At 47.3% G+C, this 24,063-nt stretch overlaps 1 protein-coding gene and 3 long non-coding RNA genes across 5 annotated transcripts in view; 2 read left to right on the top strand and 2 right to left on the bottom strand.

Annotated features, from left to right (window-relative positions):
* Nucleotides 1–2,270: 2,270 nt before the first annotated feature.
* LOC140621040 (uncharacterized) lies at nt 2,271–12,462 on the bottom strand. Its single transcript, XR_012020773.1, has 2 exons — nt 12,080–12,462; nt 2,271–7,751 (listed from the first exon to the last, which is right to left on the bottom strand). It is a non-coding gene; the product is annotated as an uncharacterized lncRNA (long non-coding RNA).
* On the top strand, nt 4,138–7,204 carry LOC140621039 (uncharacterized). Its single transcript, XR_012020772.1, has 2 exons — nt 4,138–4,354; nt 6,831–7,204. It is a non-coding gene; the product is annotated as an uncharacterized lncRNA (long non-coding RNA).
* Nucleotides 12,463–12,954: 492 nt separating the features above from the next.
* LOC140621042 (uncharacterized) lies at nt 12,955–23,797 on the top strand. Its single transcript, XR_012020775.1, has 3 exons — nt 12,955–13,136; nt 20,340–20,465; nt 23,785–23,797. It is a non-coding gene; the product is annotated as an uncharacterized lncRNA (long non-coding RNA).
* Nucleotides 17,263–24,063, bottom strand: part of CRTAC1 (cartilage acidic protein 1) — a 156,332-nt gene continuing 149,531 nt past the window's right edge. The window contains exon 15 of one of the 2 annotated variants that reach the window (XM_072805775.1): nt 17,263–17,392. In XM_072805775.1, the coding sequence (XP_072661876.1) occupies nt 17,370–17,392 (23 nt within the window). In that variant the 3' untranslated portion in view covers nt 17,263–17,369. The remainder of the gene's footprint in view (nt 17,393–24,063) is intronic. The other variant, XM_072805774.1, reaches the window with a different exon arrangement.

Here is a 24,063-nt window from a genome sequence, read left to right as displayed (position 1 = left end):
CCCGGGACTCCAGGATCGCGCCCTGGGCCAAAGGCAGGCACCAAACCGCTGCGCCACCCAGGGATCCCCATCCCAGGGTTTAAAGCAAGGTGGAGGCCAGCGGTCCCCTGGAACCTGTCTTGTCCATGAGGCGAGGGCTCCTCCTCAGGACCCAGCTTCTATCTGGCTGTGGATCTCTATGCAGGACTGGGGCCATGGGGGCAGAGGGGACCATCTCCACTTGGTCCTTCCAGCTGGCCCTTTCTGCTCCTCCAAGATGGGGCCCTTGATGAGGTAGGTGGGCCACCCTGGGGCCTATGACCGAATCCCTGCCCATTGTGTTGGCCAGAACTTTTGCTATTCAGCAGCTTCAATTTCAGAGGCTTTGGAAGTGTTCCAATTTCCTGCTGTCTTGTGTATAAAATGACCCTAATGAGGGAAAGAAATCTAGACATTTATGAGCAGCTGTAAGGCTGGAAAATTTGCAAATAGCATGGTGTCCAGCCTGGGAAAGCTCTTAGGGTCATGAGGCCCACCTTTCTCTTTAAGATGATGGAGAACTTGAAGTCCAGAGAGGGACAATGACCTGTTGAGTGTCACACAGGTAGTAAGACAGTAGTCTGGGATTCAAATGCAGGCTTCCTAACTGTTCATCCAGTGCTGTCAGCACGGCACCCTACCAGTCAGACGCTGATACTGGAAGCCAGTTCTCTCTGACCACGGAGCCTGTACAAGTGCCATTACACTACACTGCCATCAGATTACCTCTTCCTTCTAGAATGAGACCACTATACTTGTAGAGTCTCCCAGGCTTGGCTTAAGATGAGCTTAAATGCCTCTGGGGTGGCGTCCCACTCTTTCTGTTAGGAAACTGCTGCCCAACCTCAGAGCTTTCACTAGGAGGGAATAGTTCCTGCCACTAAGCCTAAAATTCCCATCAGATTCCATTTCACATAATTACACCCTCTTGTGTCATCTTCTGTGTTTCTCCTCCCTCTCCAGTAAGGGCTTCACACCCTTGGAGTCTTGCATGCAATTATTCTATTCTGCTCAACTTGGCAAAGCCCAGAGGTGGGTCTTTTTGTCTGTTATAATCATTCCATTTCCCCTGTTCCTGCATCATTTCAGACAGTTCATCTCTGAACATCTTCCAATTTCAGGGTATCTTTCTGGACTGGTGGTTGCCAAGAACTTAGTTCGGCTGTCAGGAAAGATCCCCTTAGGAGCAGAAAGAAGAGGGATGGGGTCCTCACTGGGCAGAGTTGTGTCCAGGCTGCCAATCACAGGGGCATCTGGAAAGCCTTCACTCCTCCCTTCCCAGATACCCAGGGCTGCCTGCATACTAGTCTGAAGGCAGAGGGGGCTTACCAAACATCCTCCTGGGCACAGAGGGGTGGATGGTGCCCTCTCAGTGCAGGGATGTGAGTTTGGATCTGCCTCCACGTTTACCCTCTCAGCCTCCTTTCCCCACCCTGGTCCACCTTTTTATTCCTTCAGCAAACATTAAGCACCTGCTGCTTGCCAGACCTAGAGCTAGGAAGTGTAATACTATGGTAAACAAGAGGCATATCATCCCTGCCCCCAAGGAGCTTATGTTCTAGTTCTAGTGCTTGAAAGGGGCAACAAACATACCAGCAACAGATGAAGGTGAACACATGAAATACAAGGAGGCCAAGGACAGAGTCCAGGGACAAAGAGTAAGAGGGGCTGCCTGGAGAGGGCGATTCTAAGCAGGTGGCATTGAAGCTGCTGTCCTCCAGACTTCTTGTTTAATTAAATGTCTTTAGTGCCCAAACCATGTTTGTGGGATAATCTTTTGCAACCCAAACATCCCGAGTGATAGAGGTGACTTTGTGTGGATTTCTTTCCCTTGCTTTTTTCTGATTTTCTGTTCTCTAGTTCTTTTTGTACTCCTCAAAATCACATTTTCAGAAGAATCAGTAATGTAATTCCTGTCAATCCAGTTCCTCTTGAACTTTCTATAATACCTGACATTGTTCATTCAGGCTTCCAGAGGACTCTGCCTCCTCAGGCTTCTGTGATGCTCCAGGGTGCTGGGTCTTAATCTGACACTCTTTTCTTCTCACACTGATTCCTTCCCACCATGATCTACTTTTGCTGAACACCTTTTCAGTCTGGGAGCTGGACTTGTCTATTTCTAGAGGTCATTTTGTTCACTGCTTACAAACATCTTGTGATAGCATTTATATTCCCACCATACAGATGGGGAACCGAGGCTCTGTGGGGTTGATGAACTTGACCAAGGTCATCCAGTTAGTAAATGACACAGCTGGGATTTAAATTGACGTATCTTTGACTTAATTACATCATCTTTTTTTTTTTTTTAAGACTTTATTTATTTGAGATAGAGCAAGAGAGAGACAGCATGAGTAGGGGGTGAGACAGAGGGAGAAGGAGAAGCAGGCTCTCCACTGAGCAGGGTACTTGATGTGGGGATTGATCCCAGGACCCGAAGATCATGATCTGAGCAGATGCTTAACCAACTGAGCTACCCGGTGTGCCTCAATTGCATCATCTTGCCCAAGACAGTCTCTTTCTCATGGTTTTTCTTTATCCTTCTTCCAAGGTCAAGTGATGCATTATGGCATCAACTGTGACTTTTATAGAGAGATCCCCTTCAAGTCTTAACCCACAGTCTTGTACTTATTCCTAAAAAATCACAGAAGCTTCTATTCTTTACATCTGACAGGTGTAGAGTTTCCTAATCTGCTTTTGTCATTCCTGACCATGGCGTCTCCCAGCTGTGGCAATGGATGGACAGTCCTGCGTTCTCTTTGTCTACCTCCCCACCTCCTTTCATCTCACGTACTCAGTCAGAAGCAGTGGCCTATGGCGACTCCATTTAAAATGTTTCCTGAATCTGTCCTTTTGCCCTCATTCCTAGGCAGTGACCCATCTTCTCCCCTCTGTCTAGCACAATAGCTTCCTTCCTGCTTCAGCCCCTCTCCTCCATTCCCTCTCTGAGATGCTCCCGTTCCTGAGATGACCTGTTCCAGTACGTTGCTTTCCTTATGCTTCCACTCTTTGGGCCCCCTTGTAGGCTCCCCATTGCCTCACTTTAATGGCTCTGTGTTATCTGGCTCCAGCCTTGTTTGTCTAGAGCAGTTCCAATCAGCCAATATGGTCTGCTGTTTCACATACACCTCCCTTTTCTTCACTTCCAGTTGCCCATTTGTCCAAATCTGTCTGTTCTTACCCTCTAGGTAAGAAACACCTCATCTTTCAGAATCCACGTCTGGTTTTTTGGGCCAGGAGCGGGATCTAGTCACCAGACTCCTGGGATCTCTCCCACTTCAGCTTTCCCATGACACTCATTGCCTCTGTAGGTCACTGAGGCATCTGTCATCTGCTCACTGTGTCCGTGTCATGGTATTTAAGCTGGGTTTCCCAAACGAGACTATGAAGTCCTTTACAATTTAAACCATGCCTCTCCCTGCCTGAGGCTCAGTGTTGGAAAACTGAATGGAGACATCCTCTGTCCTATAAATCAACCTACCTTCCTGTACAAGTATTGATTAAGCATCTGTTACATCCCAGGTACTATGCTGAGCACTGAGAATGCAGCTGAGGAGACAAAGTTTCTGCCCTCAAGGGGCTTATGGTCTAATAGGAAAGACAAATGAATTTTAGAATGTATGATTTGTTTTGTAGGGGAAGTATAGGGTGCTCATAATAGGGGCACCTAACCATGGCTAAAGTGCCAGGGAGGACTTCCCCAAGGGAGTCAATTTTATTTTTTATTTTATTGAATTTTATACTTTACAGTTCTCAATTTTTTATTATCAGATTCAATAAAGAATAACATTTTAATAAATGTACAAGAACAAACAAAATGTATGGAAAAAGAAAATAAAAACTATACTACCCAAGGTAGTGAATTTTAAGTTGGGACCCAGAAAGATTTATCCAGGTGAAGAAGAGGGAAAGAATGTTACTTGTGGAACATATATGAAGGCTCATAAGGGACACAGAATGTAGTACCTATGAGGGACTGAAAACTAGAAGTCCATTATGGCTATGGCTGGCATGGAGGGCGTGAGGGAGAGAAATGCCTAGAAGGGGCTGGGAGGGATGGGCAGGGGACATATGGGCTGGCCCAGGGAAAATAGGAGCCTAGGCTTTTGTGGCCTTAATGAAGAGATGATGATACTTTTTCAGCTAAGGAAGTTTTGGATACAGGGAAATATCAAGGGGCCCAGAAGGAGGAGTAGATGACACAGAGGCAGGGAATGGTGGAGTGGCTGGCAGAACTCTGAAGACCATGGAAACATTCTAATCAGTGGAACCTGCCTTGTGACCTGGCCAGTGGTCAGGAATTCCAAAAACTCTCTAGGGGTTTACCAGGCAAAGCATGGTAAGGTGAAAGCCATGGAGAGGTAGCTATAAGGCCCCATGTTGGAAATGAGGTGGTTCAGCAAAGTCTTCTTGGGACTGATGGGCTTTGAGATGATTCTGGAAGGCAGGACTCACAGTGTGGGGTGTTTGGGTTCAGGGCTTCATTCTCTTCTTCTTGGCAGTGTCCAGGGCTCAGCCTTTGGCTCCATGGCCTCTGGCTCTGAGACCCATGGTGGCTGTCACCCTTGAAGAAAGCATCTCTGCTCCTTGCACAGCACATGTCCTTGTGAGAGTGGGGTTGGCAGAGGTCACTTCTCAACACTCATTTCCCACCTAGCCTCTACCAACCTAAGCAAATAGCTACTTTCTTTCCGAGGTGATTGGATGGACTTGTCCAAACATGCAAAACCAGTAAGTGGGTCTGAACTGAGGTCTTTATTTATTGTAGCACCCCCTTACACCATCCAGAAGAATTCTATATCATCTATAAATTAAAATTTTCATTGATATCCATTCCTTCCCATAGAATGAATCAGTTGTAAAATGACTGGTTGTATCTCAAAAAAGGCCAATTTCTTTCTCTCCCTTTTCCAGAGAATTTTGCTTTAATTAATTCAACAAATATTTATTGAGTCAGACATTATTCTAGGCATTTGGGATACATCAGTGAGCATAACAAAGAACATAATAAAGCTTATAATTTAGCAGGCAAGACAAACAGACGTAATAAGTTATATTGTTTGCTAGAAAAGGTGGTGAATGCTATAGAAGAAAGAAAAGGAAGAGAACCAGAGACGTTCTCTAATCCCATGAGCCAACCTACCTTGGTAGGAAGGAGGATAGGGGGCAAGAAGAAGGAAGGGATAGGACCCAGCTTCTGTTTTCTTGTTTTTGTTTATTCATTTTGCTAGGAGTCCTTGTTGCTGGTTGGAATTTTAAACTAATTGCACGTGTTACTTTGATAAAAATAAAAATTAAGTTCAAATAGTGCTGTAACTATATTGGGAGGTGAGGGTGGCAGTGTGAGCTAAGTTCTCTTCTGTCAGTATGAAAAACAGGACAGGTTTCCAACGTTAATAAATCAAGATATAGAAGTACAGGTATATAATTAGCAATGTAAAGGAAACTATTGGAAGAATTTAAAGGAGAAACAGCTAAAAGAGTGAAAAGTCATTTCTTCTAGGGGAAAAACAATGGAGGGTAGGAAGGCATAAGAGTAGGCAGGGGACTCCTGCCCTTTATTATAAATCTTTTGGTATGGTTGAATTTTTTTTTTTTTTTAATTTTTAAAACCATAGGCCTGTGTTACCTTGATGATTAAGAAACCCTATTCTACTGAGCCCTGGGCAGGGAGTGTCTACAGGGCTGTCTTGGGGGCTGATATAGAGAGTGATGGGGACATAGAGTAGGTAAGCTGTGCCTCCCTTTCTTTTATTTGTTTTATATCTCTGACTTTTATGCAAGAGTTTGTTTGAACAAAGGGTTCTGCAGTTGAAATTGGCTTGAACTTTATGATCTCTTTTGGTTCTCATAATTAGTGATGCTTTATGAGCACCTGTTACCCTTTACGCTCATGCCTGTTTACTTCCTCAGAGAATTGTCATCACTTAGAAGCTTTGTGTTTACCCCCAGCTGGCCATAGTTTGCCGTGATTGGTGAGTTTATTGCTGGTTTGCTTGGCATGGTAGTGACACCTGCAGTCAGTCAGTCAGTCACTGGATGATTACTATTTCAGAGGGCCCCTGGAGGCCCTGGGAGAACAGGGGTCTTTTGATTATTCTGCCCAACCCCCAGCACAGTGGCTGTTATAACAGCAGGTGAGGGTTTTGGCTAATAGTCCTAGAATCTGCAGTTTCTCCTGTGGTAGCTGTGAATTCCTATAGACACTTGCTTCCCACTCCACCTCCTCCAAGGGGGAGAGAGAGAGAAGGGGAGGGAGAGGGAGGGAGAGGGAGGCAGAGGGAGAAAGGAGAGAGAAGTGGAGGCAGACTATGAATGAAGTCAAAGAAGGGAGGCAACTCCCTATTAGCTTAGTCACCTCCTAGTGACTGCGCTTCTAGACATGTGTCACCGTTTTCCTGCTCTGGTACTATTTTTAGGGTGAGTCCCCTCCATTCATGTTTCTGGGGCCTTTGCAGTCATCCCTGTAGCTGCTTTACTGAGTTTTGAGGTTCCAGACGTTCTGTGTTCCCAGGCACTGTCATGCCTTCCTGCCTTTGCACACCATGTCCTTTCATCCGTCCTCTGGAGATATGACACCAACTCTTGAAATCCAAGCTCAAATGTTGTGTAGTTGTAAAACTTTTCCTGGACCCCAACTCTGAGGAAGCTCTCTACACCTTAGCATTTACCATAGTCACCACTTAACATTTTGGTGTCCTTGAGGGATTAGAAATACCCTGTGTTTTTTTTTTTTTTTTTTTTCAGCCTGGTGTAGGGTATTCAGTAGCTGCTCACCGAGTTAAATGAAGCACAATTGCTGTTCTCTGTTTTAGGAAATCTTGCTTGGCCTAGAAGAAATGTTGCTGTGGGAAGATCTCCAGCAAGGCATCTCCATAAATCTTTTCCTGTTTTCCTCTTGAAATACGAAATTTGGAAGAGTCAGGTAACATCTAGAGAAAACCGCCTATACTTGGAGGAATCCTATCAGGCGAGGGAGCATTATTGCCACCATTTTACTGATCAGAAAACTGAAGTTCAGAAATATTGCGATTTGCTGATGGTCACATAGTAAATAGAGCCAGAGGCTGAAATCCACGTCATCTGACTCCTGGGGCACTGTTTCCTACCACATACTTCCTTGTAGTCCCCACAATGTGCTCTGAGATCACACCATTAAAGACTTTCCAGACCACAGTTTCCCCCTCAAGCTTTCATGCATTCATTTTCCTTACAGACCCACATGTTGAAAATCCGTCTCCCCAGCTTTTTCATTTCTCTGAGATTTGCTCTTTCCCTGTCTCCTCTGCAGTCTGCAGGAATTAATTTCTCTCTCATCTCTTTCCAGAGATCATAATTTCCAAATCTTGGTTTCTTTTTCTGGCTGTGGTCCTTTTTTTGGGGACTTTCCAAGATAGCCGCAGACAGGAGGATGATAACAATGAATTAGTTAGTAGATCTTCTTTGATGTTATTTTGTGGGTGAACTTATTAATTTATGACAAAAACATCAAAGAGCTTGGCTCCTGCAAAGGACTGGCTTGTCCCAAGGCAGCTGGGTAATAATGATTAGTCAGATTAAATCTCAACGTCTTCTTCTGCTTCAAGAGTTAAAGTCTAGATGACTGGAGTGTGGGAACATCCCATCCTGTAGCATCCCATCGACTTTGAGTCAGCCAGTATGAAACTCCCCACTCCAAATGTGGATCTCTCTCCATGGTCTCTAAGCCTTGAGGTCTGTCAAGATTGGTGTAGCAACTGTGGAGGCAATGTAAGGATAAAAGGCTGAGGCTATTAAAGTCTCTTTCCATTTAGGGGAACTAGATATTAAAAGGGATCATGGCCTAGTTCAAGGTTCTTCATAGAGTCCTAGTCCTATAATTTCATGGGAGGGAGAACTCTTTTTGGGCCACGCAAGAAAAGTGCAGCACTATGTTCAGCACATAGCAAGCTTTCCATATGTAATGGTTGAATGGACTTTTCTTTTTTTTTTTTTTTTTTTAATTTATTTATGATAGTCACAGAGAGAGGGAGAGAAAGAGAGACAGGCAGAGGGAGAAGCAGGCTCCATGCACCGGGAGCCCGATGTGGGATTCGATCCCATATCTCCAGGATCGCGCCCTGGGCCAAAGGCAGGCGCCAAACCGCTGTGCCACCCAGGGATCCCTGAATGGACTTTTCAAGAAAGGTCATGGTGCATGAAGTCTCTGGCTGGTTGAAGAGGAGCAAGAAGTAGAGCTCAGGTCTTTGTACAACAACGCCTCCTAACTTACTCACATCTATGGCCATTTACTTTGTTCTTCCACTTTGTTCATGGTGGAAAATTGTGCTCCTCTCTAAAGCCATCCCCACTATGTTTGCTCTGGATCCCATCCTTTGCTAACCTCTTAAGGGCTTGTGTCTGCAATTAACCCTCACCTTCCTGAGCCATCAGTGTTTCCCTCTTTACTAGATGATTCCTATTAGCAAACAAGCAAGCTCTAATGTCTCCCATCCGAAAAGAGCCTCCCCCTTGCTCCCATTTTTCCTTTAGGCCACTGTGCTACTCTTTACTCCCTTTTACAGCAAAATGCCTCCTTAGTAGCTCTCCTTCCTCTTCTCCATTCAGCCTCTGAAACCCACTTTAATCAGGATCTCATCCCTTTCACCACTTTTATCAAGCTCATCAGTGATGATCTTCTAGCTGTGAAGTCTAATGGTCATTTCTCAGTCCTCATCTTATTCTGCACATGAGCAGGTCTCAGCACAGCTGGTAAGACTGTGTTACCAGGTTTCTTGCTTGGTTCCCGGCACCACTCTCTCGGATCTCCTCTTACCTCACTGGTTCTTCCCAACCTGTAAGTAACAAAGTGCCCAGGATCAGTTCTTAGGCAATTTTTCTAGTTATACCCACTCCCTAGATGTTCTCATCTGGTCCCATGATTTTAAGCACTTCACATACTGGTGGCCCTTGTTGTTACATCTCCAACCCTCTACCTCCCTCTTGAAACTCAAGTGCTCATTCCTCTTAGATGTTTAATATGCACATCAAATTTCAAACCTAAATCGACTGAAGAAAACTCTGTGTTCTCCATCCTTTCAGGCCTACTCAGTTCTTATGCTTCCCTTCTCAGTAAATGGCAACTCCTTTCTTCCAATGGCTCAGACTTCAAAACTTGGAATCCTCTTTGACTCACTTTCATACCACACTCTTACTCTATCATCAGATCCTTCAAATTATATCTAGAGTCTGGACACTTCTTACAACCTCCATTGCTACTACCCTAGTCTAAGCCACCATCATATCTTACCTACTCTACTTTAACAGCTTCCTAACTGGTATCACTACTTCTATCCTTGCCTTCCTCCCCCTTCCCTCCTCCTCCCATCCTAGCCCTAGCATCCAGAGTAGTCTTTAAAAAACTGCAATTAGATAATGCCATGCCTCTACTCTAAGCTTTCTAAGGCTTTTGATCTCACTTTCTGGATAGAGTCCAAAGTTCTTATCAGGGCCTACGAGTTCTATAAGACCTGGTTCCTCTGATCTCAGCTCCCATCTTTCTTCCCCTTGCCCACTCCAGTCTAGCTACATTGATCCCCCTGCTATTCTTCAAACATGCCAAGCCCACTCCTGCCATCTGCTCTTGGAGTGTCCTCTAAGCTATCCACCCTTCCTCTAGTTACCTGCATGATAAGTTCTTTCACTTCCCTCAGGCCTCTGCCCAAATTTTGCCTTATCAAAAAGACTTTTCCTGACTATCCTTTAAAAAATAACCCTCCTCTGTCATTTTTCTTTATCATGCTTTAACTTTTCTTCCTAGCAATGATCACAACACAACATATTTTATACTGATTTGTTTATCTGCCATTGATTGTTATCCCCATTAATATGTAAATTAAGTCTTTGTGCATGTAGTTTTTGCTGTAGCCCTAGCTCCAAGAACAGTGTCTGATACATAGTAAATGTTCAACAAATATACATTGAATGAATAGATTTGTTGAATGGATTCATCTAGGTCTTTTGTTATCAGATAGAGTGGCTTCCAGATAGTTGTTTATTTTTTTATTTTTATATTTTTAAAAGATTTATTTATTTATTCATCAGAGATGCAGAGACATAGGCAGAGGGAGAAGCAGGCTTCTTGCAGAGAACCCGATGTGGGACTTGATCCCAGATTCCCAGATCATGCCCTGAGCCGAAGGCAGACGCTCAACCACTGAGCCACCCAGGTGTCCCTTCTAGATAGTTTAATTAGTATAATCAAAATCAAGTGTGAGAAACTAGAAGAGGTGTCGTGGAGATCATCAGATTATGCAACTATTTAATACTAATGACCACCATGGGATTCGCAGAGATTTTCAGTTTGCTCCTTGATGCCAAATCACTGGCCAAACTCTAAGGCGGAATGAAACATCTGCCTTTAACTTCTTTGGCATGTCATTTATCCTCTAGGGCTCAGTGTATCCATTTGTGAAATAGGCAGCTGAAGATATGGTTACTGCTCTGCTGGTCTATGAGATACTGAAGGGAGGCAGTACAGTTAGGAGGAGCAACCACACAAGCTCTGGAACCTGACTGTATTTGAATCCTGCCTCCATTTCTCACAAGCCACATGACCTTGGGCAACTTTCTCAGTTTTCTTATTTATAAAGTGGAAATAATAAAAGGATAATAATAGCATTTAATTCAAAGGGTAATTGTGAAAATTATATAAGACAATACATATAAAGTACATAGCATATGGTTTGGTACCTAGTAAGTGCTCAATGAGTGTTAGTATTAAAAATGAAAAGTTCTGAGAGGCCATTGCTATTGTGTTTTATGGGCAGTAAAGTACCTTAGAATATTAGACAATATGAAATCTGTAAGGGTGTGATGATAACATTGTGGTTAGGTAGGATTCCCTTATTCTGAGGAGAGGCATGGAGAAAAACTGAAGGGTAAACTTCTCAGTGTCACTTATTTTCTAATAATCTATATCTATCAAGAAAATGTGTCAAAATGTTAACAAATGTTGAAGTGAGGTGGAGAGTATGGTTATTCTATTCTTTCAACCTTTCTGTATGCTTGAAAATTCAAAATAAAAGGTTTAAGAAGAAAAAAAAAAGGACCCTAGAAATAGTCTAGTGAAGTCCAACTGTCATTTTACAGAAAGAAGCTCAAAGGTGAAGATTTTGACCAAGGTCATATACTAGAGGAGCCTGAGCCAGACTCCAGGTCTCCTGGCTGACCATCTCTCCCTTTGTGTGGGTGGCTGCTGTTGCCCCTCAGGTAGTAGCAAGCTGCAGAGGAACAGACTCAGCTTCCCCAAAAGACCAAGGGGTGTTATGGGTGTGTAAAAAGGCACTTGTGTTGGTGTTTCCTTTTTGTTTATTAAGCAAATAGGTAGGTCACTTGGTTGGAAGGTATGAGGTCAAAGTTGTGAAGGCAGCAACCAGGGCCAGACCCGACATCCTGGGTAAACCAGTTTGGCACCATCTGCTCGTGTTTTCTGGGTGATGGTGGTGGTGTATATATATGTAAACGCTGGGATTTCAGGGAAGAGAGGAAAGAGTAGGAGTAGGGCCAGGGTCAGGAAGAGCAGTGGAGAGACTGGCTTAAATTCTGGAGCTCCCTGAAAGAAGGGACCCCCAGGGTTTCTCTGGGGGATGAAATGCAGGCACGTATTTAAAGAAAGGAAATGAGGGATCCCTGGGTGGCGCAGCGGTTTGGCGCCTGCCTTTGGCCCGGGGCGTGATCCTGGAGACCCGGGATCGAATCCCACGTCAGGCTCCCTGCATGGAGCCTGCTTCTCCCTCTACCTGTGTCTCTGCCTCTCTGTCTCTCTCTGTGTGACTATCATGAATAAATAAATAAAATCTTTAAAAAAAAAAAAAAAAGAAAGGAAATGATTCTCTGCGGTCTGCAGGATCCTCCTCTAGCTAACAGGGTTCAAAGCAGTGAAAAGAAGAGATGAGGAGAGGAGGGAATGCCCATGCAAGTCTGGGGAGCGGGGAACAGAGAAGGAACCGGGGAGAAAGCACAGAAAAAAATACCGTAGAGGAAGCCTGGGCCACGGTGGAGGAGGAGTTGGGGGAGGGGTGCTGGAAAGGTAAGGAGGCCGCACCTGGGGGCCTGCGGCCGCGTGGAGGACGGTCAGCTTCCGCCAGCTAGCGTGTCTCGCCCCAGAACCGTCCCGCCTCCCTCTTCTCTGGGTCTGGAAGTCTCAGGAGGCCGCGGAGCGAGTGCAGAGCTCCCGGCGCTCTTACCAGGGGGAAGGGCGGGCAGGAGAGGCGGGGCCTCGGGGCCGGGCCGGGCGGGAGCGGGGCCTCTGGCCGCGGGCGGGGCTCCTCTCCGGCGGGCGGGCGCCGGAGTCTGGGGGCCGCGCTTCCCCCTCCCGGTCCGCGGAGGCGCCTGGCCCCTCCTCCCCCTGCCGCCCCCACTCCCGCGGCCGCTGTCAAAGATAAACCCGGCTGTTGCTTGCAGGAGCGGCGGCAGCCGGCGGGCGGGCGGGCGGGCGGGCGGGGAAGAGCCTCGGGCGCGGCCTCGCCTCCCGGGCTCGGCGCCCGCATCAGCACCGCGGACAGCGCAGCGGCGGTCGCCAGTGCTAGGCGCCCGCGGACCCACCACCCCACCGGCGCCCGGGCCCTCGGCGTCCTCGTCAGCACCGTGGACAGTGCCCCGGGCCCCCGCTCGCCGCCGCCAGCCCGCCCGCCCCTGGAGGCAGCACCGCGGACAGCCCACCGCCGCCGGCCTCGCCGCAGGCTCGGAGCGGTCAGCGCCCCTGGAACATGGCCACTGAGGTAGGGGGCGGGCGCCCAGCCCGCAGGCAGTGCCCGACTGGTGCGGGGACACAGCCCCGCTAGGGGCGGACTGGGCGGGAAAGGAGGAGGGGGGGGTGGGGTGCGGTGCGGTGAAGCGGTGGGATAGGGTAGGGTAGGATGGGGTGGTTTTCCGGATCTCTTACTGCGGGAAGAGGTGGGGAATGGAGTGGCAGGGTGGAAGGCGGGGGAGGGGGGCTTCTCCTGAGAACTCCTCTCACCCCTGGCGATCTTCCCCATCTGAGTGCCGAAGCTGCCCACGCCACTTGTCGGCACTGGCACCAGGTTTGCTCCAGAGACCCAGCTGGGGCTTCCCCTACCCTGGACTGCTAGTCTTAAAACTACTTCACTAGAGGATTGGAGGTGAGCTTGCCCCTGTTTTCGGGTGGGAATGCGGCTGGTTGCTGTTGCTATGCAGTGTAGCCTTCCAGCTTTTAAACTCAAAAGCCTGGTTAAGAGATGACAGATCTACCTCCACATCCACACTTCCTTCATGGGGAGGGAGGGGACAAAGAATCCTCAGGCCCAGACCACAAATGGTTGGTTTTAATGAGCTGCCTGCACCAGTCTCCACTTTTGCACATCATGCTTTCTTGCTTTTTCATCCCATTCAAGTTTCTTGACACCAGGGTGTCTAATTTCCCATGTCTGGTGGGAGGAGCTGTCCTCTTCAGGGTGTACTTAAAGGGGTGTCAACTTCAAGGGTCTTGAAAGCTGAACCAAGGGACTGTTGGCTGAGGGCAGAGTCTTGGTGCAATGCTTAAGAGACTAGGAATTTCCACCCATGGTCCCTCACTGCATGTGGGAAATGGAGCTCTTTCTGTTCTCACTTATAAGCGGTAAAGCTAACACACGGAGAAGGGGAGAACCTATTTGATACACAGCATGTTAGCAGCAGAGTTGAAAGTTTCTTCCTTTGGATTTTTGGAGTGGAACTCAGGACACCAGGGCCTCCCCAGGTCTGATTGTTGATTCTTTTTGTGGTGTTTCCCCATTTCTAACCCAGCTGGAACACAAGCCAGGGGAACAACACAGGCTTTTGAATGATTCTGTGCATTGCCTCTGGGCATCCTGGTGAGCAGTGTCACATCAATACCAAGTGTTATTGTTGCAATTCTGTCGTGGCCACCACAGAACAAGGTGCAGTTGCTTGGTGCCACTTGGCTTTGTGACAAGGCACAGGATTAGCTAGGAGGGCTCACCTCCTTCCCCAGGACCTTGTGAGGGGGCAAGCCCAAAGCAGACCCATGGAGCTTGATTTTTAGGGTGGAGGAATGTAAAATAAATAAATAATTAGAAAGCTCAGAAAGTGCCAAAGTTACTGAGAAAAGCAGGAAGAACAAAGGAGAAATGGCCAAGGATCTGGTCACCTTCCAGATAGGGCTGCCAGGCTGCAGCAAAGGCTGCTGGTATTGGGCAGGAAGAGATAACTTCAGCCACCTGGGCCTAGCTGGGCCAGCAGTGTGGGCAGAGAAGGCAGCCACATCTGTGATGTGACCTGCCAGATTCCAGGAGGCTCCTCTGTCCCATCATATCTCCATTTCAGGTCTGTTGTGGTCTACAAATTCCAAACAGCAGGCTCACATCTCTAGGTTGAGGCGGTGTTTCTAGGAGGCTGCTGTGAAGCATGCATGACTCTCCCCAGGGAGAGATTCTGCTCATAATGCCTCTGTGAATGTAGCACTTTCCTGTGTACAAAGCACTATCACATGTGTGATCTCCTTTGAGCTTTAGAGCAACCCTGTGAAGTGGGCAAGGATGGTATTATTATCCCCAATTAACAGATGAGCTAACAGGCTCAGAAGCTTGCCTGATCCCTATGAAGAAGCCAAGGAAGGCATCATTATCCCATTTTACATATGATGCAACTGGAATGTGAGAGTTATTCAATAAACTATGGCTCAAAAGGGGCAGGACAAGGACTAGAGCTCGAATCTTCTGCCTCCCTAGTCAGTGTCTTTTCTGCTGCATCCAGGTGTAACCATTAGCTAACAGTGTTGCTCAACAGAGAGGTGGGTGTGAGGGGCGGTAAGATGAGGCTGTGATGGGGGAAGGGATGCCGAAGGACTCAGCCTCCCTATTCAGCCTGGCTGGGTCAGTTTGAGGGCAGAGGGACAGAGGAATGCCCAGAAGGGATGGAGAGCAGAGGACAAACATTACCCATTTCTCAATTTGGCCTCAGGTGGACCCTGCTGGCAGCACTGAGGGAGGAAGCCTTAGCTCTGCCAAGGCACAGAATGTACACGTTCCCTGGGCTGTGGACTGAGTCATTCTCCCCAGGCTGTTTTTACTGTTAGGACTGAGTTAAGATTCCCAGGAAAAACCTGTTGGGAGAAGGAATACCTCATGCCAAACGTCTTGGCCATACCCTTAGGAGTCTGAGTGGGAGGTCCTCAGTTCTAGCAGAAGGTGTTTTGAGAGGTGAAGAGGGGAGGAACAGAGGCAGAGGGAGGGGAGGGGAGAGAGAAGGAGAGGAAGGGGCAGGAAGACAGAGGGGGAGAGAGAGAGAGACACTGAGAAACATTGCATGTCCCTGGATCTCTAGATGGAAGGCATGGGAACTAGATCTTTTCTGCTTCTTAATTTCTGTTCAGGAGTTAGCATTAGGGGAGGAATCTGTGTGAGGAACTCAGAGGAGGGAGGAAGCCTCCTGAGTGATACACTGACCTCATTTGGAAAACTAACGAGCCCATTTCCTGAGCGACAAACCTCTGTGAATGTGTGTCACCGGGAGCAGGGTCTGCCCTGGGAAATAGTACAGATAGCCAAGGACATCTGGGAAATGTCTGGCGGGGAGGGCTTCTTTGAGTGGTGAAGTTTGGTCTCTAAGAGGTTTTTAAATGCACCCAAGCAGCATTATCCAAGCAAGGCATTTGGAGGTTTGATCTCTGAGGCTGGGAATTAACAACCAGCAGACAGTGGGTTGGGCTTGGGAAGGGAAGCCCTTATGCTTGGGTTTCCATCCTGAGGCCTGACTTGGCTGCTTGTGACTCATGATCCTCATTCCTCCTCCATGCCCCAGCAGCCAGGGAGCACGGTGTTGGTTCATTAGCTGAATCTCCTGATTCTTGAGTTGAGCCTCAAATGCATCCTCTGGAATTAGCTAGTTTTTAATGAGGATGGAGATGTGGGCCAGATGGGGCCTCCTGTTGGATGTGGGCAGATTGGGACTGGGAGTGTTCTTCTGAACTCTAGTGCTTGTTCCTCCCCACCTCTACCGGGTTGGCTCTATCAGGTGTGTGACCCACTCTTCAGGCGGCCTCCCTATCCCTGTCCTACTGAAGTTCAAAAATTGGTGCCAACAGATATTACCACTGATTTTCTCTTTCTTCTTCACAAAATGCCTCTTGGTCCTGTTTATACTCAGCTGCCGGCAGGCCTGGGGACAGTGGTGGGAGAGAGGGCAGAGCTGAGGAAGGTAAAAAGTAGATGAGAAGCCCAGGTGTCAGAGTCAGTTAAGAAATCCTGGGGGAGCTGCTAGGGGAGACACAGAAGCTGTGGCCTTGTAGTGAGGTGTGTGCATATTCTGGGATCCTCTTATGGGATTTCAGAGCATCATAGATCTCTTGAAAACTCTCACTCATTTCCTGAAAGCTAAGTAGCTGGCTCTGGCTCTGGCCCAAGGACCCCAGTGATGGGGTTCTTCATTCAGAGGTCCTCAACTGGCAGTCCTAGGAATGAATGTCATTCATGATTGTGCCTACTTGATCTGCTTCATGCTTACAAATGTAAAAATTTATTTGAAACATTAAAAAATCAAGATATTTGATATTAAAGAAATCTGGATTTATGGCTTCTCATAAGATGTTGGAAGCGCAGCATCCTGGGCTCACATTACTGCATGGCAGTGATTGGTCGCTTTCCTGAGACAAGGCATGAGTTCTCTGATCAGTCACAGCCCTCACCCAGCCCACTTATATGCTTAGTCCCTATAAACATTTGCATTTGTAATCCCTGAAAAAGCCTCCTGAATGTCAGGGCTGGAATGGCTTTAAGTGATTACGTTGTTCTAGCTTCTCAGTTTCTAGCTGAAGAAATGGAGTCCCAGAGTAGTGTGGCACCCAGATCTCCTGCTCCCAGGTCAGTGGGCCTTCTTTCCGTAAGAGCCTTTCGATACCTCACAACTGAGTCATTGTGGATGGAGAGAGCCAGTAGATGCTGCCTTGCCTTAAATCCACCCTTCACCAACTACAGATGAATCTGTTACATTGCGCTTTACTGGGAGATGAGGGCTCTGGAGTATACAATGTGTCCGATACCATCTTCTAGCAACTCCTCAAGACTCCACAAATACTCTGCAGGGAGGGAAACAGATTCTTTGTCACTCAGAGGCAGTGTTCTAAGGCTCAGGATTTTGCGGGTTGGAAAGGGTGTTGGCCCCTCCTACTCTGGCTACTTGAGAACATATGGATCAAAGCCAAGAGGAGATGAGACTATACTGTGTAAGGTAGCACCCTAAAATCTTAATGGAATAATAAACTAGAAGTTTATTTATGGCTCAGTTAAGTCCCAGACAGGTGATTTTGACCAGCAGGTGGATCTCCTTCAGGCTGATTCAGGGACCCAGGCTCTTCCCAACTTATGGTTCCATCATTTTCAAAATATAGCTTCTTTGGTTTCTGTGGGAGGGGAAAGATTACAGAGGCTAGTCATTGTGAGCCAAGCCTGTACATACCACTCACATTCCATTCAGTCAGATGCCCACATTTAATTGCACAGCAGGCTGGGGATTAATCTAGCTGTATACATGGGAGGAAGAAGTGGCTCTGGTCAAGTCACTAGAGACAGTCACTAGAGACACATAGCTTCATGGTAGCACACAGTGCATGTGTGCACTAGGCACAGACAAAGGAGGCTGTTGGCGGGAAGAAGTAGAGTCCATATCAGAATGGCTGAAGCACTGGGTTTTTTTTTTTTTTTCTCTCCCTTTCTTTCCATTCGCATGATCACTTTCCTTGGTTTAGACACACTTTTGTGTTCCCCTGGACCACTACAAAGGTAATCCATCCCTTCAACTGGCCTCTTATCTCACTCATGCCCAGTTCCCATGCATCCCTCTCAGAGTTGCTTGAATGATCCTTTTGGGGCTAGGGAAATCTATCCTCAAGATCCACTGGCTCATGTCAGTTGGTTTTAGAAGGGCAGAGGAAGGCCACAGCCCCTTTCCTTGGAAAATACAAAAATATGAAATCTTAACCAGACAGAGAAGACACATTCATGAATAACAGTACTTAATATCACCAAAGCTTGCTTTGTTTCTCAAAGTTATCATAGGATCCTAGAGGATGTCAAGGGGGCTTTCTCAATTAAAACTTTGATTGGTGGAATCAAGGACTATTAAGACAAGAGGAACACTATACATTTTTCAATTCAGTCCCAATACTCTGGGACCACATCTCTTATGCAGAGCAAGGGTTCTCTGGATTAAGGAAAGTCTCTGATTCTCCTTTTTTCAGAACTTTGATTAACCAATTATCTGCTCTTACTTTTCTCTCATTACTTATTCTTTCTGCCTAGCTTTTTAAAAAATAAGATTTATTTATTTGAGAGAGAGAAAGAGAGGGAGAGAGAGAGAGGGAGAGGGAGATAATGTGCTATCATGGGGCAGGGAGGGGCAGAGGGAGAAAAATCTCAAGTAGATTTCCCATTGAGTGTGGAGCCCAATACAGGGCTCGATCTCATGACCCTGTGATCATGACCCGAGCCAAAATCAAGAGTTGGATGCTTAACCAACTGAACCACCCAGTTGCCCCTCTTTCCCCCAGCTTTTAAACAAGTTTAAGTGTCTTCCATTCTACACTCTCCCCTCTATTAGAGACTCCCCCCACCCCCCAGCTCTCTGTGATTGCACAGAGATTGTTCTCTGTACTGTCATCCCCTGGGCTCTTATCTAATCCACAAACCAACTCCTATCTTGCTGAAATCTGCCTGCAGTCACTGGAGTAGACCAAGTTCTCTGCCATCTTTGCTCCTTTGTACAAGCTCCTCCCTCCATCTGGGTTGCTTTGACATCCTCTCCCTACCCACTGCCTGCCCCCTATCACTGGCAGCACCTGGCCTTCCTTTATGACTCAACACAGACCTCAGGAAGTCTTTTCTGAGTAAGCATTTCTGGGTAAGATGTTACTTACCCAGAAGTAACAATGCTCTGAAGCATTTATCACAGGCTAATTTATTATATACTTACTTGTCTTCCTCCCTGGAGCTCACAGGCTGTCTTTTGCCCAGCATCCCCAGAGCCTGGCAGTAGTAGGGACTCAATAAATGAAAGGAATGACTGAATGGATTCACCTTAATTACACAGGATGAACTGGCTTTGTGTTCACTCTGCCCTTGGGGCTTGGTCTCCACGTGGTTCCAATGTTTGGCATATTTTACCCAGCGGAATGCTAGCTTGAAATGTGGGTGGCTAAGGCTGGAAGTGAAAGAAAGAGGACCTGTTCTCTTTTTTTTTTTTTTTTTAAAGATTTTATTTATTTATTTATTCATGAGAGACACAGAGAGAGAGAGAGAGAGAGAGAGAGACAGGCAGAGGGAGAAGCAGGCTCCATGCAGGGAGCCTGATGCGAGACTTTATCCGGGTCTCCAGGATCACACCCTGGGCTGAAGGCGGTGCTAAACCACTGAGCCACCTGGGCTGCCCAAGAGGACCTGTTCTTCTGTGGACTTGAGCTCACTCCCCTCAAATGCTAGTCTGTGTCAATGTTAAGTCTGCAGGCGTGGGCAAGGGACAGAATTGCCCCACTCCTTTCTACCAGGGCAAGGTGTTTCTTTGATTTGGAGCTTCATCCCACTTTATTCAATTTTCTCTGGGGAAATTTGGGCATTTGGGGCCCCCTTCTTTCCTGTGATGAGATGTCCTGGATGGGAAAGCTATCCCTGATGTTCTCTGTCCTGGGCTTTAACTTGACCTGAACCCAAATATCCCTCCAAGGTGGTGGATATATCAGTTCCTGCACCCCCACCCCCCCACCCCCTGCTGCCAAACTGCTGTAATCCCCACTTCTGAGACCTCAGTCTTGTTCAGGGCTGGGTTCCCCAAGCATGAGGCCTGAGGAGTTGTGAATATTTTATATTTGCCAAGTAAACAAAAGTATGAAAGTTGCTGTGTGTGCATAAGACAGGAAAAAGGAGGGAGGAGGAGGGAGGGGAGGAGGAAGGGGAGGGTGAGGAGAGAAGGAGGGGAGGGAGGAGAGAGAGAGCGAGAGAGCGAGAGTGAGAGAAGGATCTGGGCCAGCCACCAGGAAAGGAAGTCTTTTCCTCTTATTAAACTTTGTTTCTAGTTCTGTTGCTGGTTCTAGAACCTCTCCTTTTGGCTCAGCTTTGGCCCTGCTTCAAGCTTTTTCCAGATCTTTCTGGGAAAACTTGAGGTATCTTGTCTGGTAAGCTCCACAGTCCTGCTTCCCCATGGTCTTCCTGGAGCACTTGTAGGGTGGCTAACATCTTGGTTTGCTGGGAACTTTTTTGATTTTGGTGCTGTAAGAACTATATCCTGAAACTCCCTCAGTCTTGGATGATCTAGATGGATGGTCTCCCTGAGTGTGTGTCTCCTGTATGCCTCCTTAGGTCCACAATCTGCAGGAGCTGCGGCGAAGTGCCTCGCTGGCCACCAAGGTCTTTATCCAGAGAGACTACAGTGATGGGACCATCTGTCAGTTCCAGACCAAATTCCCCCCAGAGCTGGATAGCCGGGTGAGGATGGCTTTTTTCTCAACTTGGAACACAGGCCATGATGGAATCAAGGACTTAATCAAATGTATTTTTTTTTCCAGTATAAAAGTATTATGTGTCATATAACTTGCTCAGTCACTTCACATGGAAGAACTAAACAGTGCCCCTGATAGTGTCTTGCTGTCACCACATGAAAAGTTAGAGCTGAAAAGGCCTCAGATTTCCTAGTTCAGCAGCCCACAAAGGTCAGCAGCACAAGAGTCACCTGGAGAGCTTCTTTTTTTTTTTTTTTTTTAATTTTTAAAAGATTTTATTTATTTATTCACGAGAGACACAGAGAAAGAGAGGGGCAGAGACACAGGCAGAGGGAGAAGCAGGCTCCCTGCAGGGAGGACTTGATGCCAGGTCTCCAGGTTCACGCCCTAGGCTGAAGGCAGCACTAAACCGCTGAGCTGAGCCACCGGGGCTACCCACCTGGAGAGCTTCTTAAACAAAAGCAGATTCCTTAGTCCTGTGATGGCAGCAGCTTCTGGAATCTCCACATTTTAGCAGCACTTCTTATCCCTACATGCAGAGCTTTAAAAAATTCTGACAGCCGGGTCATCAACCAAGGGCTCTGCCCACAGCCTCTTCCTCCAGACTCAGCTACCGGGGGGTCTTATAGACCACCAGACCCCTTGCAAGGCGTCAGATCCTGCAGCCAACTTTTGCTTCTGGTTCAGGGGTATCTATGGCCCTCATCCCAGGCTGCTGTAGAATTGGCCTGGGGTTGTAGTCTGCCCTCTGGAGGGCGGCGGGCAGACCCTGACTCTTTCATTCAGCAGCTCAGGCCCATCTGAATGGGCTTGGGAAGGTGGGACAGGGCTGCCTTTTGCTAAGCTGATCCCCACCCAGCTTTTAGGGAGCCACGGGCTCTCCTCATCTCATCAAAGGACATGCCTATCCTTTGGGACATAATGTTTTCTTATGCATCACTCCAGATCTGTGTAGGGATAGTGACTGGGAACCCCAAACTTCTGATTATTCTTGGGGAGACCTTTTGTCCTAGATGGGCACGGAAGATCTCTAACCTGTGTGATGGACAGTTCTGATCCTGTAGTGGTGAGTGGGGAAGGGGGTGCTCTGAGGAATGTAAAAAATGGGGCTGTAGATACTTTGACATCTGTTGAATTTGGAGTATGACTTTCCAACCTAGTGTAGGGTTATGTATTGAAGAGACAGACTTAGGTCAGAGCTGTGTAACCTTGTACACGTTCACTCAGCATTCAGCAAATATTTACTGAACAACCACTATGTATGAGGCAATCATACATACTCATAGGGGGTATAGAAGTGAAGACTTGGAGTTTATTTTCTACTAGAGGGTATAAAGACTAAAATAGCAAGTAAATGTGTAGCAGCTCTGGTGGTGACCAGTACTAGAAAACTAAGGGGTGGGGGTTGTCACGGGGCTGGGAGACCTGGGGAGAGGTGAATGGCTGGGGAGACTCGGGGATAAGGTGAGACCTGAGTCTGGGGTGGGAGTGTCTTGGGGAAGAGTAATGCATCCAAGGACACAGGTGTAAAGGACTTACATATTTTCAGGAAGCAGCAGGGCGGTGGGTGTGGCTAGAGTGGGGACTAAGTGAGCAGGAGAGTAGGAGGCCCAGGGGACACAAGGCCAGGCAAGGTATGGCCTAGCAGGCATTGTAAGGACTTCCTGGATTTTACTTAGAGATAAGAAGGCTTTCAAAGCTCTTCTTCAGGGCTGTGACATGATCCAACTTTAGCAGTTCCCTTGGCAGGGCTGGGAGCAGAGACATAAGTTAAGAGGACAGAGATGATGGTGCTGGACCATTGAGCAAAGCTTTGATCTGCTGAAAGTGAAAAAAATGCGTAAAAGTGCATTATTTATTTACTTACTTTTATTGAATTTTTTAAAAAGATTAGACTCTGCAAAGCTTTTTTCAGATGAATCAATTGTTAAATTTATTTTTTAAAGATTTTATTTTATTTTATTTATTTATTTTTTTTTAATTTTTATTTATTTATGATAGGCACACAGTGAGAGAGAGAGAGGCAGAGACACAGGCAGAGGGAGAAGCAGGCTCCATGCACCGGGAGCCTGACGTGGGATTCGATCCTGGGTCTCCAGGATCGCGCCCTGGGCCAAAGGCAGGCGCCAAACCGCTGCGCCACCCAGGGATCCCAAGATTTTATTTATTTACTTGAGAGAGAGTGTGTGTGTGTGAGCCTTCATCCCCCCCGCCGCAGCAGGGGGAGATGGAAAGGGCAGAGGGAGAAGCAGACTCTCTGCTGAGCACAGAGTCTGACAAAGGGCTCAATCCCAGGACCTGGAGATCATGACCTGAGCTGAAGTCTGATGCTTAACTGACTGTGTCACCTAGGCACTGCAGCTATTGCTTAATTTAATCTATAGTTGCCAGATGAATTTATAGAAGTCTTAATTTTTTTTTTAGAAGTCTTAAGTTTTTAAAAAGATTTGTATTCATTTTTCATGAGAGACACACACACACAGAGGCAGCGACATAGGCAGAGGAAGAAGCAGGCTCCCTGCAGGGAGCCTGATGTGGGGCTTGAACCCTGGACCCCAGGGTCACGACCTAAGACAAAGGCAGATGCTCAACCACTGAGCCACCCAGGCACCCCTATTTTTTTTTAAATTGATGTATAGTTGACACACAATGTTACATTGGTACCTGAAAGTGCTTTTAGAAATAGAAGGCATAGAAAGTGCTTAATAAAGATTAGCTATTATGATTATAGATGCAGGCTGGACAGCTTCCGAGCTGTGCACACACATGAGGCTGTTGTGTTCTTCATGACCTCTTACCTTGAGGGAGGTGCCCCCTCTTGCATAGATACTCCTGAGGTCTCACAAATCAGTTGTATGTTTGGAGTCCCATTCAAACATGGGGAACCCCTACCAATTAGGTCCTGGGTGCTTTCACAGGTATCAAAATGGGGGAGGGGGACAGAATCACTAGAATTCTTTCCTGATCCCCTGTAGAAAGTGTCCACATCTACGATACTGTGGGGGTTTCCTGCTTCCAAGGGAGGCCAAGTAGCCATTCTTATTCCCACCTTATAGATGTGGAAAGTGAGTAGTTAAGTCATTAGTCAAAGTCTACACAGCTAGGTGCTGGTCAAGTCTGGACTGAACCCCAGGTCTCCTGACTCCCAGTCCAGCGCTCCGTAGGCAGCCACGGCTTCTCTGGTCTTGCTTGTGGGCATCTTCTGCCACCAGTGTGGCACTGCCACTGCCACCCTCCCATTGGTGACTATACACTGTTTAGGGAGGCCGACCTCAACCTGGTTCCCTGTCGCCCTCTCCCTCCAGATTGAGCGGCAGCTCTTTGAGGAGACAGTGAAGACCCTCAACGGCTTCTACGCAGAGGCTGAGAAGATTGGAGGCAGCTCCTACCTTGAGGGCTGCCTGGCCTGTGCCACGGCCTACTTCATTTTCCTCTGCATGGAGACGCACTACGAGAAGGTAGCTCCCCTCCTGACTGCCCTGCATGCCCGTCCCCAGGGCTCCCCTGCTGTGCCCTCATCCTCAACTGGCCCCTCTCCTTGTAGGTTCTCAAGAAGATCTCCCGCTACATCCAGGAGCAGAATG

Source organism: Canis lupus, chromosome 29 (assembly GCF_048164855.1).
Source record: "Canis lupus baileyi chromosome 29, mCanLup2.hap1, whole genome shotgun sequence".
Classification (NCBI taxonomy): Eukaryota; Metazoa; Chordata; class Mammalia; order Carnivora; family Canidae; genus Canis; species Canis lupus.
Note: the sequence above shows the minus strand (reverse complement) of the source record. Positions and strands in the feature narration are given on the sequence as shown.